This window comes from Coturnix japonica, chromosome 2 (genome assembly GCF_001577835.2).
Source record: "Coturnix japonica isolate 7356 chromosome 2, Coturnix japonica 2.1, whole genome shotgun sequence".
NCBI lineage: Eukaryota > Metazoa > Chordata > Aves > Galliformes > Phasianidae > Coturnix > Coturnix japonica.
In genome coordinates this window covers 54,544,806-54,558,726 of record NC_029517.1, presented here as the reverse complement: position 1 = coordinate 54,558,726, position 13,921 = coordinate 54,544,806, and the positions used below count along the sequence as shown (strand labels likewise).

The 13,921-nt window shown below is 38.5% G+C and overlaps 1 protein-coding gene across 1 annotated transcript in view; it reads left to right on the top strand.

Annotated features, from left to right (window-relative positions):
• The first annotated feature begins 705 nt into the window (after nucleotides 1–705).
• Nucleotides 706–13,921, top strand: part of MARCHF11 (membrane associated ring-CH-type finger 11) — a 29,962-nt gene continuing 16,746 nt past the window's right edge. Inside the window, exons 1-2 of the mRNA XM_015854387.2 lie at nucleotides 706–1,056; nucleotides 2,085–2,240. Of these exons, the coding sequence (XP_015709873.1) occupies nucleotides 790–1,056; nucleotides 2,085–2,240 (423 nt within the window). The 5' untranslated portion in view covers nucleotides 706–789. The remainder of the gene's footprint in view (nucleotides 1,057–2,084; nucleotides 2,241–13,921) is intronic.

Sequence of the window (13,921 nt, the reverse complement as noted above, 5' to 3'; positions counted from 1 at the left end):
AGCTCATCATCACTTGGATCTAAATCTGGCTGTAGAGGAGCATGTGGCTTCACAATTGTCTTTTGCGTTTTCTCCTTCCCCCACGCAGGCAGTTGCTGTCATTTTCATGAGATGAAATGTGCACTGGTGTTACATTGGATGCTGAGATTCACACATACGTTCCCTAGTCAAAGTCTGAGGAACTTCTAGCCGGCGTGCTGTGTTGTTTTGTTCTTTTTTCTTCTGAGACGGTCGTGATGCTGTGAGCAGATTTAATTTTGAAAACGAGGTGATGTAATGAATTTTTGAGAGGAGAAAAAAAAAAAAGAAGCAAAAAAAGCCAGCCACGAGAGACTGTGTGAGCCACCGCTCTGCCCCTGGGAACACCTGTTGAACGTTCTCCATCTCCCTCACCATCTCAGCAGCACACCCCAAGTCTTTCTATACGCCGGGTCCCCCCAGTGCCGAGTCCGGGCGGCGTGGGCGGTGTTGGCCCTCACGTTCTCCGTCCCCACCGCGGCGGGGCTCGCTCCGGTACCGGTCCCCGCTCGCTCTCGGCACCTCCTCCCGCCCCGCCCCGCCCCGCCGCCCTCGCGCATCGCACCGCACCGCACACACACGCGCACGCCGCCGGGGCGGCTCCGGACCCGGCCGCCGGGGCGCGGCGAGGGCTGGGAGGGAGGGAGGGAGGGAAGGAGGGAAGGAGAGAGGGAGGCGGCAGCGCCGGGTCACCTTCCCGGCCGCTCGCAGCCCGCAGGGCGGCCTCGCCGCGCTCCGCTCTCCCCGCCGCGGGTGCGCGCTGCCCCGGCCATGAGCGGCGCCGCGGGGAGCGCCGTTCCGCACGCCGGGGAGCCGCAGCGGGAGCCCGGCGTCCCGCTGGAGCTGCCCGCCGCCGCGGAGGAGGCGAGCGGCGACCCCTCGGCGGAGGGAGAGAGCGGCGGCTCCAGCTGCGAGGCGGGGGCGGCGGCCGACGACAAGCCGGAGACCCGCTCGGTGTGTAGCAGCGAGAGCGGCAGCGGCAGCCACCCCGGCGGGGCCGGCCCCATCTGCAAGATCTGCTTCCAGGGCCCCGAGCAGGTGAGGCGGCACCTCGCACAGCGAGCCCCGGTCAGCACCACGGACAGAGCCCGGAGCCGCCTGCCGGCAGCGCTGCCCGTTGGATCGGCCGAAGCCGAGCGCTCGGGGCAGGGCGGTGGGGGCAGGATGCGGTTTGCTGTGTTCGGCTTGTGTGCCGCTTGTCATCACGGTTCGCCGGCTCTACCCTCAGGAGAGATATACTTGAAGTATACAGATTTGTCTGGTTCCTTTTTGTCCTTTAGAATTAGAGTGTTTGTTTGCGGATAACGTTAAAAAGGCGTCCAAGTGTCTTCACAGTTATTACATTACAACAGTGGTTCTGTAACTGGCAGTTTGTGTCTGGTCTTTTAGTTTAGCTAAAAGAATCCTGAGGAAACAGGAGAATAGCCGATTTATACAATGCTGAAATATATGAACTATGAGGGAAGTGTTTAGTTAGATGACTTCTGCTCCTGTCTGACAGCCGTCTCTCTGATCAATATAAAACCCTGCTCAAGGAGCGCGGTTCCCTGTGATGACATCAGTTTCCTTCCTAGCAATGAGTAGGGAAATACATCTTGCCACTTTTGGTGCCATGTCATAGTATCATCGAATTGTTAAGGCTGGAAAGATCACTAAGATCATCTTGCCCAACTGTCAACCCATCACCACCGTACCTACCAAATCATGTCCCTCAGTGCCATGTCTACACATTTCTTGAACACCTCCAGAGATGGTGACTCCACCACCTCCCTGTGAGGTACTTATTTGAGATATGCTACTTTTGGCTGATGCACTGTCATCTTTTTTTCACATAGATACACATACGTGCATAGATAGTTACCTGCCTCTGTACTTCCAGGAGCGCTTACGTCTTTTAAAGACAGGTTATCTTTTGAGGTTTACCACAGCCTAGAATACATGCTTATCATTTCATGTGTTGAAATTGGAGCCAGTTGATAATTACAGAGATGGAAATGCTTTTGTATTGAATACAGATATGCATAAAGTATTTCTGTACAGTTCATGCTTTTGTGTTGCCTTTCCAGGGTGAATTGTTAAATCCTTGCCGCTGTGATGGGTCAGTACGATACACACATCAACTCTGCCTGTTAAAGTGGATTAGTGAAAGAGGGTCATGGACCTGTGAACTCTGCTGTTACAGATACCATGTTATAGCAATTAAAATGAAGAAGCCTTGCCAGGTAATTTTTGTTAGTTTTTAAAACTCTGCCTGTCCAGTAATTTTTTGAAAAACAAAATAGTACTTTCGTTTCAATTTTTTTGGAAAAACTTGGTGGGAGAGAGAGTGTATGCTTCACCATTTAGCACCAGCACCCAGCTGAGGTTAGGTTTTAACAGCATTTATATACTAAAACATTCAGTTGTTTGATTCTGGTGTGTTGTAGCTTTTGTCTTGCCAGAGAATTGGTCCTCAGAGGCTGTTAAATCCTGTAATTAGATAAGTCATGTTGAGACATAGCAGAGAAATCTGCATCTCCCTGCTTCTCTTTCTAAACCTTAAAAATATTTTTGTATTTTGGTAAGGACTCAGTCAGAAGTTAATTTCATTCCTTCTTGTAGTATGAGGTCCAAAAAAGTAAAATGAGTTGATTTTTCAGTCCTAGCATGATCCGGAATAGAAGAACGGTCTTTAAGATTTGTCCTCCAATGGCTGATTCAGAAGCTGAAATGTGCAGTAATGTTTTTCACAGATCCCTTTTATCAGCAATGCAACGCGTGGCTGGAAGTTCGAATGTTATAGTGGTAACATGTTCAGGAAGACGGGAGGGGTGATTCAAAGCTTTAGGAGATCTGTTGGGAAGTCTTAACTCCACTTTGCATATCAGAATTCTTTAGAGACTTTAAATCCCACCCTAGAAATTGAATTTCATACATCTGAGGAACACATTTAGTAAGCCACTTGTATCTTTTATTCATTTATTTATTTTGATCTTATGAGCTTGGGGATTTTGATGTTCCTGAAGGCCAAAGCACTTGGGTCGTTTATCTGCATCTGAGTTTGAGAGGACTTTTATTAAAAAAAAAGGCATGCTTGGATGGTAACAGCAGTTGTGTGTCAGTAATAAGCATTCATGGATGTAGGATATCTGGACAATTTGTTTACAGCTGTTCATACTAGGTACAAGCACTTTCAGAGCCGGTTGTGACTTCAAGGCTTTCCTTAATGAATCCACAAAAGGAATGTTTTATAAGCTATTCTGGATAAAACCTCCATAATGTAAAAAGCTGTGGATTTGTAAAAGCCTCCAGAAACAGAAGACAGTAGATTTTGCTTCTACATCAAATTTACTTGGTAGTTTGGCAGCTCAGCACAGTATTCTGTTTGATCCTATTGGCTTTTTAAAATCTTTTGAAAATCTTTATTTCCTGTATATTCACAGCAATTGCATCCTTTTTTCCTAGCAAGAGTTATATTATAAACTGTTTGCAATGGTAGTCCTTGGAAATTGTACTTTAACGGTGAGGGCACTGAGCAGTTTTTTGCAAGCTGGCAACTGGTACAATTTGAGATCCCCAAAGGCAGCCTTAGTATCTGTAGATATAACATAACTTACAAGAGGCTCTGTAACAGAGGCAGAGGCCAAGTGAGATACCAAAGCATATATGAAGTATTCCTGAACCTCTGGAAAACAGAGGAGAGAGTTTCAATGGATGACAGCAACATTTGGCCAAACTACAAGTAGAAACAATCTGAAGAGCAAAAAAGATAATGTCATTATCTTCATCAGTTATAGCAGATTTTCTTTTTTTTGGAGCAGGGAACTAGTTTCAGGTATCTCCTTTAATACCTTATGAGAATACCTGACTTGTTCTTGGAGCTATTTTTCTTTTTTATAGCAGTGACTTATTTTTTTAATTCTTCTTGACGAGACAGGTTACAAAAAGATTTCATGGAGCTGCATACTCAAATCACAATTCATCTTGCATTCCTAGGATCAAATTCCTGAAACTCAGAAGGTTTTATGACTCTTCAGAGGGACATCTGTGTATTTTGTTATGGGCAATCAATCTTAATATGCCCTCACCTCTCTTCCATCCTATTGACTATGACATTTTTAATAGTTGCCCTTGTTTAAGCTTTTTGCACAGGTTCTGGATCATTTGCTTAACTACACTAAAGTCCTTTATAAGGCAACTTTTAGGTCAGGTTTTATAAAAATCTAAGGGTTAGAGTTAGACCATTTCAGTACAGAAATAGTTTACAACGTCTTCATTGAAGTTGTGAAGGTAGTAAGAAGTTCTGAAGCAAGCATTACATTAGATACAGTATTTGCACAGGAGTTGTTCACTGTCTCTACAGCTGCCAGTATGCTTCAGTCCATGCTCTCAGAATTGTCTCTACCAGTCTTTTATGGATTAAATCGATGAAAACTGATCTTTCAAAGAGACAAAGATGTTATCTACCAAAGTAATTTTTTCTCAGTTAAACTGTCTATGCAGATTTACACCAGGTCCTCAGGTTTACTCTTATCTCATTTATGGAATGCCACCACAGTGCTTACAATGTTAATAAATTTTCTATGTTTTCATACAGAATATTGGAATATATGTGAATATTCCATTTAAAATCTAACATTTTCCATGGTTTCTGTTGCTTCATGGCAGGGAAGGTAATCTCAAAGGGATTTTGGAGTCAGTACATTCAAGGAAAAGAATTTGCTGTGCTAAGTGACTATTCCCATAGATATCTTTCAGCATTGCTTTATATATTTCAGTGACTATTAGTTAATTCCATTTTAAGAAGCCAATAGTGGAAGCACACAGAATTTTCAGACAGGACTAGGTCTTAAAACAAAACAAAATAAAAAATTAAATTTACCAATGGGCTAACATTGGAAGATGAGTGCATAAACAAATTGGTGACATCTGATATAACATTTGACAGATAAATGCAATTTGATCCTTTCTTTTTCAGTGCTCTTCTCAGCATCGTATCAAAGAAACGTATTTAACCTTGGACTAATTCTTTAATGAAAGCACATGTTCATGTTGCTGGACTTAAGTCTTACAGCAGAGATGAATTTGATCCGCTAACAGGGAAGGTTATATTAAGAAATCAGTAGCAGAAAAGTACCCCAAATAAGAGGAGATGGAACAGATATTAGCTTAGGCAGGGAATTTTGGATGTTTTTTGAGACAAGAAGAAAGGAGGAACTTCAAGAGTCTGACTTGAAAATTTAATCACTTAGAATTACATTATAGATTAATGAGGAGAAAGAAAGCACAAGCAGAAATAATGATGATATTGGTTTGTTAGGCCTTATAATTTCTAAGGATTTCCTTCCTAAATGAAATATAAACATTGCTTTATTTTTTAGAGCATAATTATTAAGATGTCAATAAATTAGTTCACAAGACTTGCAGTTAAATGCGAATGTATATTGCACAACATTAATTCCCTTGTATGAGTCAGAAATAATGTCTAAAAGTGGAGCAGAGTTACACAAAGATTGGGAAAATATGGTTTGGTGCTAAAAACATCACCTCTATAAAAGTTAGCAATAAATATATTTAGGGATTCTTGTAGACTGTTACTGCAGTCTGTCATAAAGTAATAACTGTGTGAGATATTTAATATACTCTGCATTTGTGTTCATTAACACGTTATGTTCTAGTACTTCAGATGAACTGGACTTGTTCCAAAATTGGTACAACAAATTGGTGCGCTAATTTAGAAGCTAATTGAAGGCATTTCAACACCTTTTTAAAAAACAAAACAAAACAAAACAAAACAACAACAAAACAGTAAAACTATCAGTTATTTTAACAAGTAAATTCTTAACTGTTAAGTCTGGTTTTTGAATAGAGACAAAAAAAATAAGAGTGGTGGTCACTGTTATTTAAGCAAGTATGTAATTAGTTGAGGTGGAATATGACACATGAGTTCCATGGTTCTCAGAGGCTTACACTGTGATTATTAATGTCTGAGATATTTAACATAAAAATTATGGTGTTCAATAGTTTGAATGAATTATAGGCTGTTTTTTTCAAATTTTGTTAATATGAATAGCCCTCACTTAATCTGAGTTATCACAGTGGCATGAATTAGATGAAGGACTATGTAGCAGGCTGCATGTAGGTATTTGCATGTTCTTCATATTAAAAAATGCAGAAATTATTAAGTTCTTTAGATATTTAAATCTTGAGGCCAGTGTTGTAAATGTGTAATAGAAATTATCTCTCATGACTATGCTCAACTGGATGAAAGCATTTGTTTTTTGTAAGCTATAACTAAGAAAGGGAAAAAGTGAAGGCTCAGATCTCCACTTGTGCTTTTTAAACTATACCACGTTCTAACAATAATCTAGTATTGCTGCTATTACATTGCCTGTAATGAAGATCCAAGAGGATACATGGTGTTATTCACTGTATCTTGGACAATTTACAAAGCATTTTAAATAAGAGAAATCTGTGTGGATATATAAAACCTGCCAAATAAGCAGTAGTCTCTCAACACCAACCGTTTCAAAATTTTGTTGTGTTTTTGGCATCTCAAACAGGATGACTCTTGAAAAGAAAATAGGGTTTGCAGGCACCTTTTGAATGCAAAAGCAGCAAGGAAGGGCTGCTGGAAAAAAAAAATACTTGGCTGAGATGGGTATTATGAACTGAACAGAGGTGAGACTTGGTGTCTGAATAGTCATTAGAAGATAATTAATAAGTCAGTAAAAGCCCACAAGTACTTTTTAACAATCAAATAGTTTTTTATTTGGTGTGATGGAGAAGAGAGGAACCTGTACAGGGGTGACAGAAGGGCAGTAACAGGGTCAAAGTAGAGGGCTTATAAAATTGTGTTTCAAGCAGTCTCACATTTGCTGAGAAAATTACATTTGTCAAGAGCTTAAAAGCTGTGTTACAGTAATTGAGACCTAAGATGAAAATGATGATGAGAAATTAAATTTTTAAATATGGATAGTTTTATATATGTGATATAGAAAGCGCCATAGAAATACTGTGAACTGGAAGATCCAAATATATATTTAAATATATTTACTGGGTTACGGAAAAGATTTATGGGTTGGAGAAAGGCTGGAACATGAAAATCTTGAGATCCATATATGCCGCATATGTTAGTTTTGAAATGGGAGAGTGATATGAAACAGAAAATATTGGTCATAAAGTTAGACAAAGTAGTTGTATATTTCATGCTGTCTGTTTTCCTAAGCACCTACTTTTAACCACATGTAGGGAGAAGCTACTACATGTAGTAGTAGTACCTTTGGACTTGATTCATGCTGAGCAGTTCCAGTGACATGTAGTAACTACTGATCATCAGTACCAGTGATCTGAAAGTCGTAATATAACAAAGAAAAATATGTAAGCAAATAGACTAATTCTGTCACAGTGATATCACAGTAATGATTTGCTAAGAATAAAGAAGAATTAATAACAAACACTGGATATGGACCTAGGAGAAAAGCTATTCTAAGCACTGAATAGCTGTTTGTGTACTATGAACACCGAGCCGCATTTGTAAGCCCAGTGAAGAGAGATGATATTCATCTCAGAGGTCAGTGACAATCAGCATGGGAGCTGAGGCCAACAGGAAGGAACGTGGGAAACTTTAAAAAGAATAGTGAAAATGAAAGGAAAGGCTGAAACTGAATGTTTTTAAGAGAACAGACAATAGAAGGTTGGTGGAAGGAAAGGAAGATGATTTGGTACTAGAGAGTTCTATGAGTGAACTGAAAGTGAAGAGGGCAGATTTAGGTGAGAATTGTCAAAAATGGTAAATCATAAGTTTGAAAACTATGATTCAGTGCAGACACTTGCATATTCCTAGTCTAGACAGGATTTTAGAGGAGTATGGTGAAAAAACATATGCTTACTTGATGGTTGGAATAGCTGAATATTGGGGTGTTAATCCAAAAGGTGTAGTCAATATTTGGGATATTGCTAGAATGGTTGTAGTGTCACCAGCAAACTCTTGTGATCATCTTTCCTGATATTTTATGTGCTCATACTTCTCTATATGGAACATTTGGTCAAATTTGGCACCTTAACTGATAGGACATCTGTCATTCTTCTTGGAGCATCAGCTACAGCATGCAGGGAGGTAGATAGACAAGCCACTCTGGTGCTTACGTCTGTTAAGATAGAGGATTTGCAGTAAAATATAGGTTACAAAGTTTTAATTATAGCACAGAGAACAATTTTGCACTAATATGTAGATAATGATTTTAAACTTAACACATCTAGCTCTCTTGTATTCATGCCATATCCATCATTATTTTGAACTGTGCATTAAAATAATCAAATACCTAGACAAAATAAGTATAGCATTAAAAACAAACAACAACAACAAAAAAAACAACAACAACAACAGAGTAGTATCAGGGTATGTGTGTTCCCCTTCCATGTTATTCTTTTACTTTCCATTGCTCATTAAAAACCCCATTTGATTTCTTGTTTTATTCTTTGAATGCTTGCACAGTGTGGAACAGCAATTAACACTGTGTAGACTGCAAACTGTGCTTGAAAATATAAAGCAATAATTGCTGGTGTCAACCTGATCTAGTGATAATATATATATATATATATATATATATATATATATATATATGTATATGTATGTATATTTAAAGAGAGTTGTTATCTTGGTATATTATGTAGTGTGTTAACTACTTTAAGGGAAAATAGTGGATTCTTTCATAACTAAAATTTTCATGGGGCAAAATGGCTAGTGTTAGTCATGAAAGAATCTTGAATAAAAGTCACTACTGCACTTATAAGCATAAATTACACATCTCAATTAGAAAAATACTTCCAAATTTTAAAGATAGCATGGATGGGAATCCAGTTAGCTACATAAACCTAGCTACTGGCATTTTAGATGCTTAGGGTATCTAGGTAAACAGGAAAGGCATAAGATAAGGTGTGGGACTTGCTAGTCAATTCAAAGCAACTCAGTTTCTTTGAGTTACTGTTTTTTGTCTTTTTAAAAAAAAAAAAAAAATTATGCCTAATTGAATGGATATTTTCCAAAGAGCTTGATATTCCAGCCAGCATTGTTGAAATTTATTTAACAGTGAGCTGTATGTAAGCTTTCCAATACAAGTTTTTCTTTTCTCAAGTCCAAAGTCCTGATCATTCAGTTCTTTAATTCCTATTGCCAGGGCTTAGTGAAAGAACGTTATGACCAGTTACCTTTTGTTGTTTGTTTGTTTGTGTTTTGTTTTGTTTTGTTTTGTTTTCAGCAGGCTTCTTCTAACTCTTAATAGTTAAACTTGTTTATAAATGATAGTGTATTGTTTTTGTAGTTCATGTTTATGATTCCTTTGCTCATGCTTGCTTGGCAGTATAAGTAGCCTGGGCACCAGACATTTGTCAAAATCTCCTTGCTTCTCTACCATTCAATCTGTGTCACCTGTGAAATGCTACTATAGTTTTTTTTCCACAACAGAAATATGTCAAAGAAAGTTGACTTTACTGACTTCATTTTAAAACTTTCTTTTAATGCTTCTTGATTTTGAATTTTGTCAGTTTTCAATGGATTCTTCAAAGCTTTGTGTAAATAATCAGTGGTTACACTAACTGCTTTCTTATTCAATTGGTGAGAGAGCTTTTCAGCTTATTGCACTCATCTTTTTTATGGCATTTTTTGTCCCACATGTAGATCTAGTGTTTGGCATTCAGACTGGAGGCTCTTTTTATTTGTGTAGAATGTACAGAAGACAGCCCGTTTCTTTTCATGCCAATAGTGCAACAGTCAAAGAACCATTTGACCTCAGTTCTTCTGAAGTACTTGTCTGAGTCAGAGCACTCACTCTGCACTGTTTTTCCTGCATGACTTTTCCCATAGGGTTCTTTGCTTTTTTTTTTTGTTTAATTTATTTCATCTTTCCTTTTTATTTACCTTTCTGTATTTCTTCTCCAAGTCATGTTTGCTTACATTTCAATGAGGCCAGTAGAGAATGAGTCTTGGAGTTTTAGACACACGGTTTTCTTTCCACTTAGTAATCTTCTTTCCCCTTTCTGTATTTTTAGATATTTTATGGCAGTATCTTCCCTCCAGGGCAGTAGTAAACTTTGCCATTTCTGTGATGAGCATATTCCCGGCACTGGGATACACCATACTGATACCCACACAAACTAAATTACTGGAAGAAGGCCATATCCTAAGCTAAGGCTCTTTTTTTTCCCCCTTGGTCTTATATGCCCAAACAACAAATAAAATTCCAAAAGTAATTCCTTAATTGTTTGAGACAGTCATGACCTTCACCATCAAGAAAAATGCTTGCTAGCCTCAAGCTTATTTAGCAACTATGCTAACACTGAAAGAAGAGTCCTCCAAGCACTACAAAGATCTTGAAAAAGATAAATGCCATAACACTGGCATCCAGGAAACGATATTCTGAGAAAATGAGAGTACACTTCAATATGCCTTCTCTTCTTTCATGCTAAGCAAGTCCCTTCTGCTCACCAGGGAAAAACCATCTACTTCCTAATGGGACATTTTACATATCTCTAATGGCCATTATCTGAGCAGTCCGCAATTTACAATCTACTATACCTTGTGGTTACTTCCAGCACATTGTGTTCCTTCGTGGATGACAAGATTCAGCATCTCAATTTCAGTGCTGCTGTTTCATAGGAGGAAAGCAATCGACATATTTTGCTTGAAGGAATCAGCATAACACAGTTGCTTACTGCATCTTGTCAGAATAACATTAATAGAATATAGGAGTCCTGTGTTTACAGTCTTTTCCTACACTTGCAACACTGTTCTACACATAACCTCTTTTTTCAGAGGCCTCAAGAATTATTTGGAGCTCCAATCATTTAATGTCATCTTCCAAGGAGGACACTTAGCTTGTATCAAAATACACAATGATGACTTTAAATCCTCATAAGATTTAATAAAGAGGGTTTCTTTTTCTTAACACATCACTTACAGAGTATTGCATATCATCTCACTGCTTTCTGAAAACTTGCACCAAATAGTAATTTGATTAATTACTGGTGTCAGCTGATGTCCGTCAAACTTGAGGGGAAGATCTTTATTCATTGTATGAGGGAGGATCAAATGCGAGGGAGCATCAAATGCTTATGGATTTCAAAAGCCTATTATTTCATTTCTTTAGCTTTGGTTAAAAGATACAGAAATATGTTGAATAGCTGATGATTCTTAGAAAATGTGTCTACTTCAGAGATTTTCCATCAGTAAGAGTTGATACAGTTACAAGTTAACTTTAATGTGTTCAGAGACTTGTGGATTCACTGGAAGAGTTTATGGCTATGGGGTTTTCAAAAACTCATCTATCCACTGGGTATTATCTTCATACTTTTGTAGACCTTTCTGTTATGAATGCCATAAGCTTGGCCATGACAATTAGGACCTGCAAGATCTAAGAACTTCAGCCTTCTAACCCAGATTATTTCTGAATAGATGCAGTTATTTTCAGATGTCTTGGTGTTTACAGCATGACATAAGGGAATCTTTGTCTTCATTGCAGAACTATCATGCATTAGCTCCTCATGATAATCTTGAAAAGATTCCTTTCTTCCTTGCTTGGGTTCAGAAGTACAGGCACTAATTCTGTTTCCTTAAACTCGTCTAGCATTTCCATGGTGCTATGTCTCTGACCTTGAATTAGCACATCTAAAGTGTGAATATTATGCCACATCTTTGTCTCAGTGTCCCTCTCTCCTATTTTTTAATCTTTTCCTAACTTCATTAATGAATTGACCAGATTGAGCATTGAACCACAGTTGCCTCTGACATATGAATCCCAAGGGCTGTGATTCCTGGTTATGACACTGAATTTGTCACTCTCTAATCCCCTCAGTAACTACACTGACTATTACCTTTCCAGGTTTATAATGGAAGTCAGAAAGATTCCTGGGACAGAAATTTCCTTTATCAGTAGTTAAACTGTCTTTTTTCCTTCCGATAATCAAAGTTCTAATACCATTTTCTTTCAGGAAGGAGGGTATTGTAGAATATGTTTTATGATATGAAAAGGAAAAGGACTTTAGAAAGTTAAATAACTTCAGTTATGAGCTCAAATTTGTCTGGTAATTTGCATTGTTCTAAAAGGGTGAATCATTTGCAACTCTCATGTTTATTTTCATGAATAAATCAAAACACTTATTGAAAAAAATATGTATGTGATATGTGTGATCCTACTGGTTGGTCTGTCTGTGGCATTCAACATTTCTGGGGGCGTTATGAGTTCCCAAATGGCAGCTGCTTGACTGCCTACTGCAGAATTCTGCCACTGGACTCAGCATCTTGGCTGAGAGACTGAGTTCCTTTACTTCAGTGGGCCACGAATTCTAAAAGCTACTCCTCCATTAGAAGTTTGCCAAGGCTTGTTTTCATAGTCACAAAAAAACACAACAACCTTTCTCTTGCAATGCTAGGGCTGCTTAATCATTCTCAGTTCCCCTGCTGGAGAAATGATTAATTCCTTTTCCCATCATCTTTTCTCAGAATCCTTTATCTGCTAAGGCCAGCATGGCAGATCTGGTCCTCTTCAGTACAGCACAACAAAAGATGTCTGGTGTCAGCATCAGAATAATGTCCATTTATGGTATTATGGTTAGGTTGCGGTTGGACTTCATGATCTTTAAGGTCTTTTCCAACCTGAGCAATTCCATGACATTATGATTCTATTTTCCTGATTTTGTTTTCATACAGACATTTGGAATATTAGGCCATAGCCAACATTCTCCACTTCAGAAATGTACACTAGATAAGAAGTTACTAACAGTCAGCCAGATCTGCATGACTGGGCAAACCTCCCTAAAGAAGAATATTATCTTCTCTCTCTACTATATGTCTGAGCCAGTTCTCTCTTTCATTCTTTGAGCCATAAGATCTTATACTAACAGTTTCACAATGGTATGCTGCATGTGATGCGTGTTCCATTAGCTCTGTCTTCACTTACCACTTTTAGGTGTTTTGCACTTTCTTAGTTTACAGTCATGATGTTTCTGAGAGACTAGTTCTTATATTTCTCTTTGTTCTTATTAAAGCAGCAGTAGTTGAAAGGGACCTATATAGTTATTGATATAATTGTGGTTTAGTTGAGTCTGAATGCCTTTTTTATTTAGACTTTATGGTTTTCTATGGCTATCATCCATGCCATAAAATGAACTCAACTGAAGTTCCTGACCAGGGCAATGCCAGATTTCTATCTGGCATGCTTTCTTCATCAGTGTTTGGAAGGATGAGTTGCTTACAAACTTCAGATGTCAAGGGTCTTCTGAAGATCTGCTTGTCTGCTTCTGTCTGTTCCAGAGAGGTGAACAAGAGCATTCTATGTAGAACATTGTTCAAAGTGCCTCAGGACATTTCAGATTTTTCATATTGTCTAAGGCCTTCCTATGGGATCACCAGAGCACTTTTCAAAGAGCAACCTAATCAAATTTCATCAAGCCCTGTTGTTAATATTGTTAAGGACTGACATAAAACTGCTGATTTTAAGGTAGAAAAGCTGATGTGAAGACCAACACCTCTGTCATATATGATTAGTGAATTTAAAGAGGGGACTACTGTATAGAGACACAACCAAAATGAATACAGAGACATACTTGAAAAATAATTTGCACTAGTTCTAGCTAACTAACCAAAGAATAAGTAGCTATTTGATACAAGTGTTTTCTTTATGTACAGAATGTGCATACCCTTCTTTCTCTTAGGTGCTTCTTGATTTGAGAGAAAACAAGGGTATTTTTATGTCTGTATTTATTTATCCTGGAAGGGATGGTACATAGGTTATGTGTGAGTCATATAACCACTGTTAGGCCAAGAGCAATTTATAGTTTAAGGGCTTCCAAGCACAGCAGTATGAATTGGATATAACAGTTTTTATTAATATAACCACTGCTTCCCGTAGTGTTATGAATGTTGATG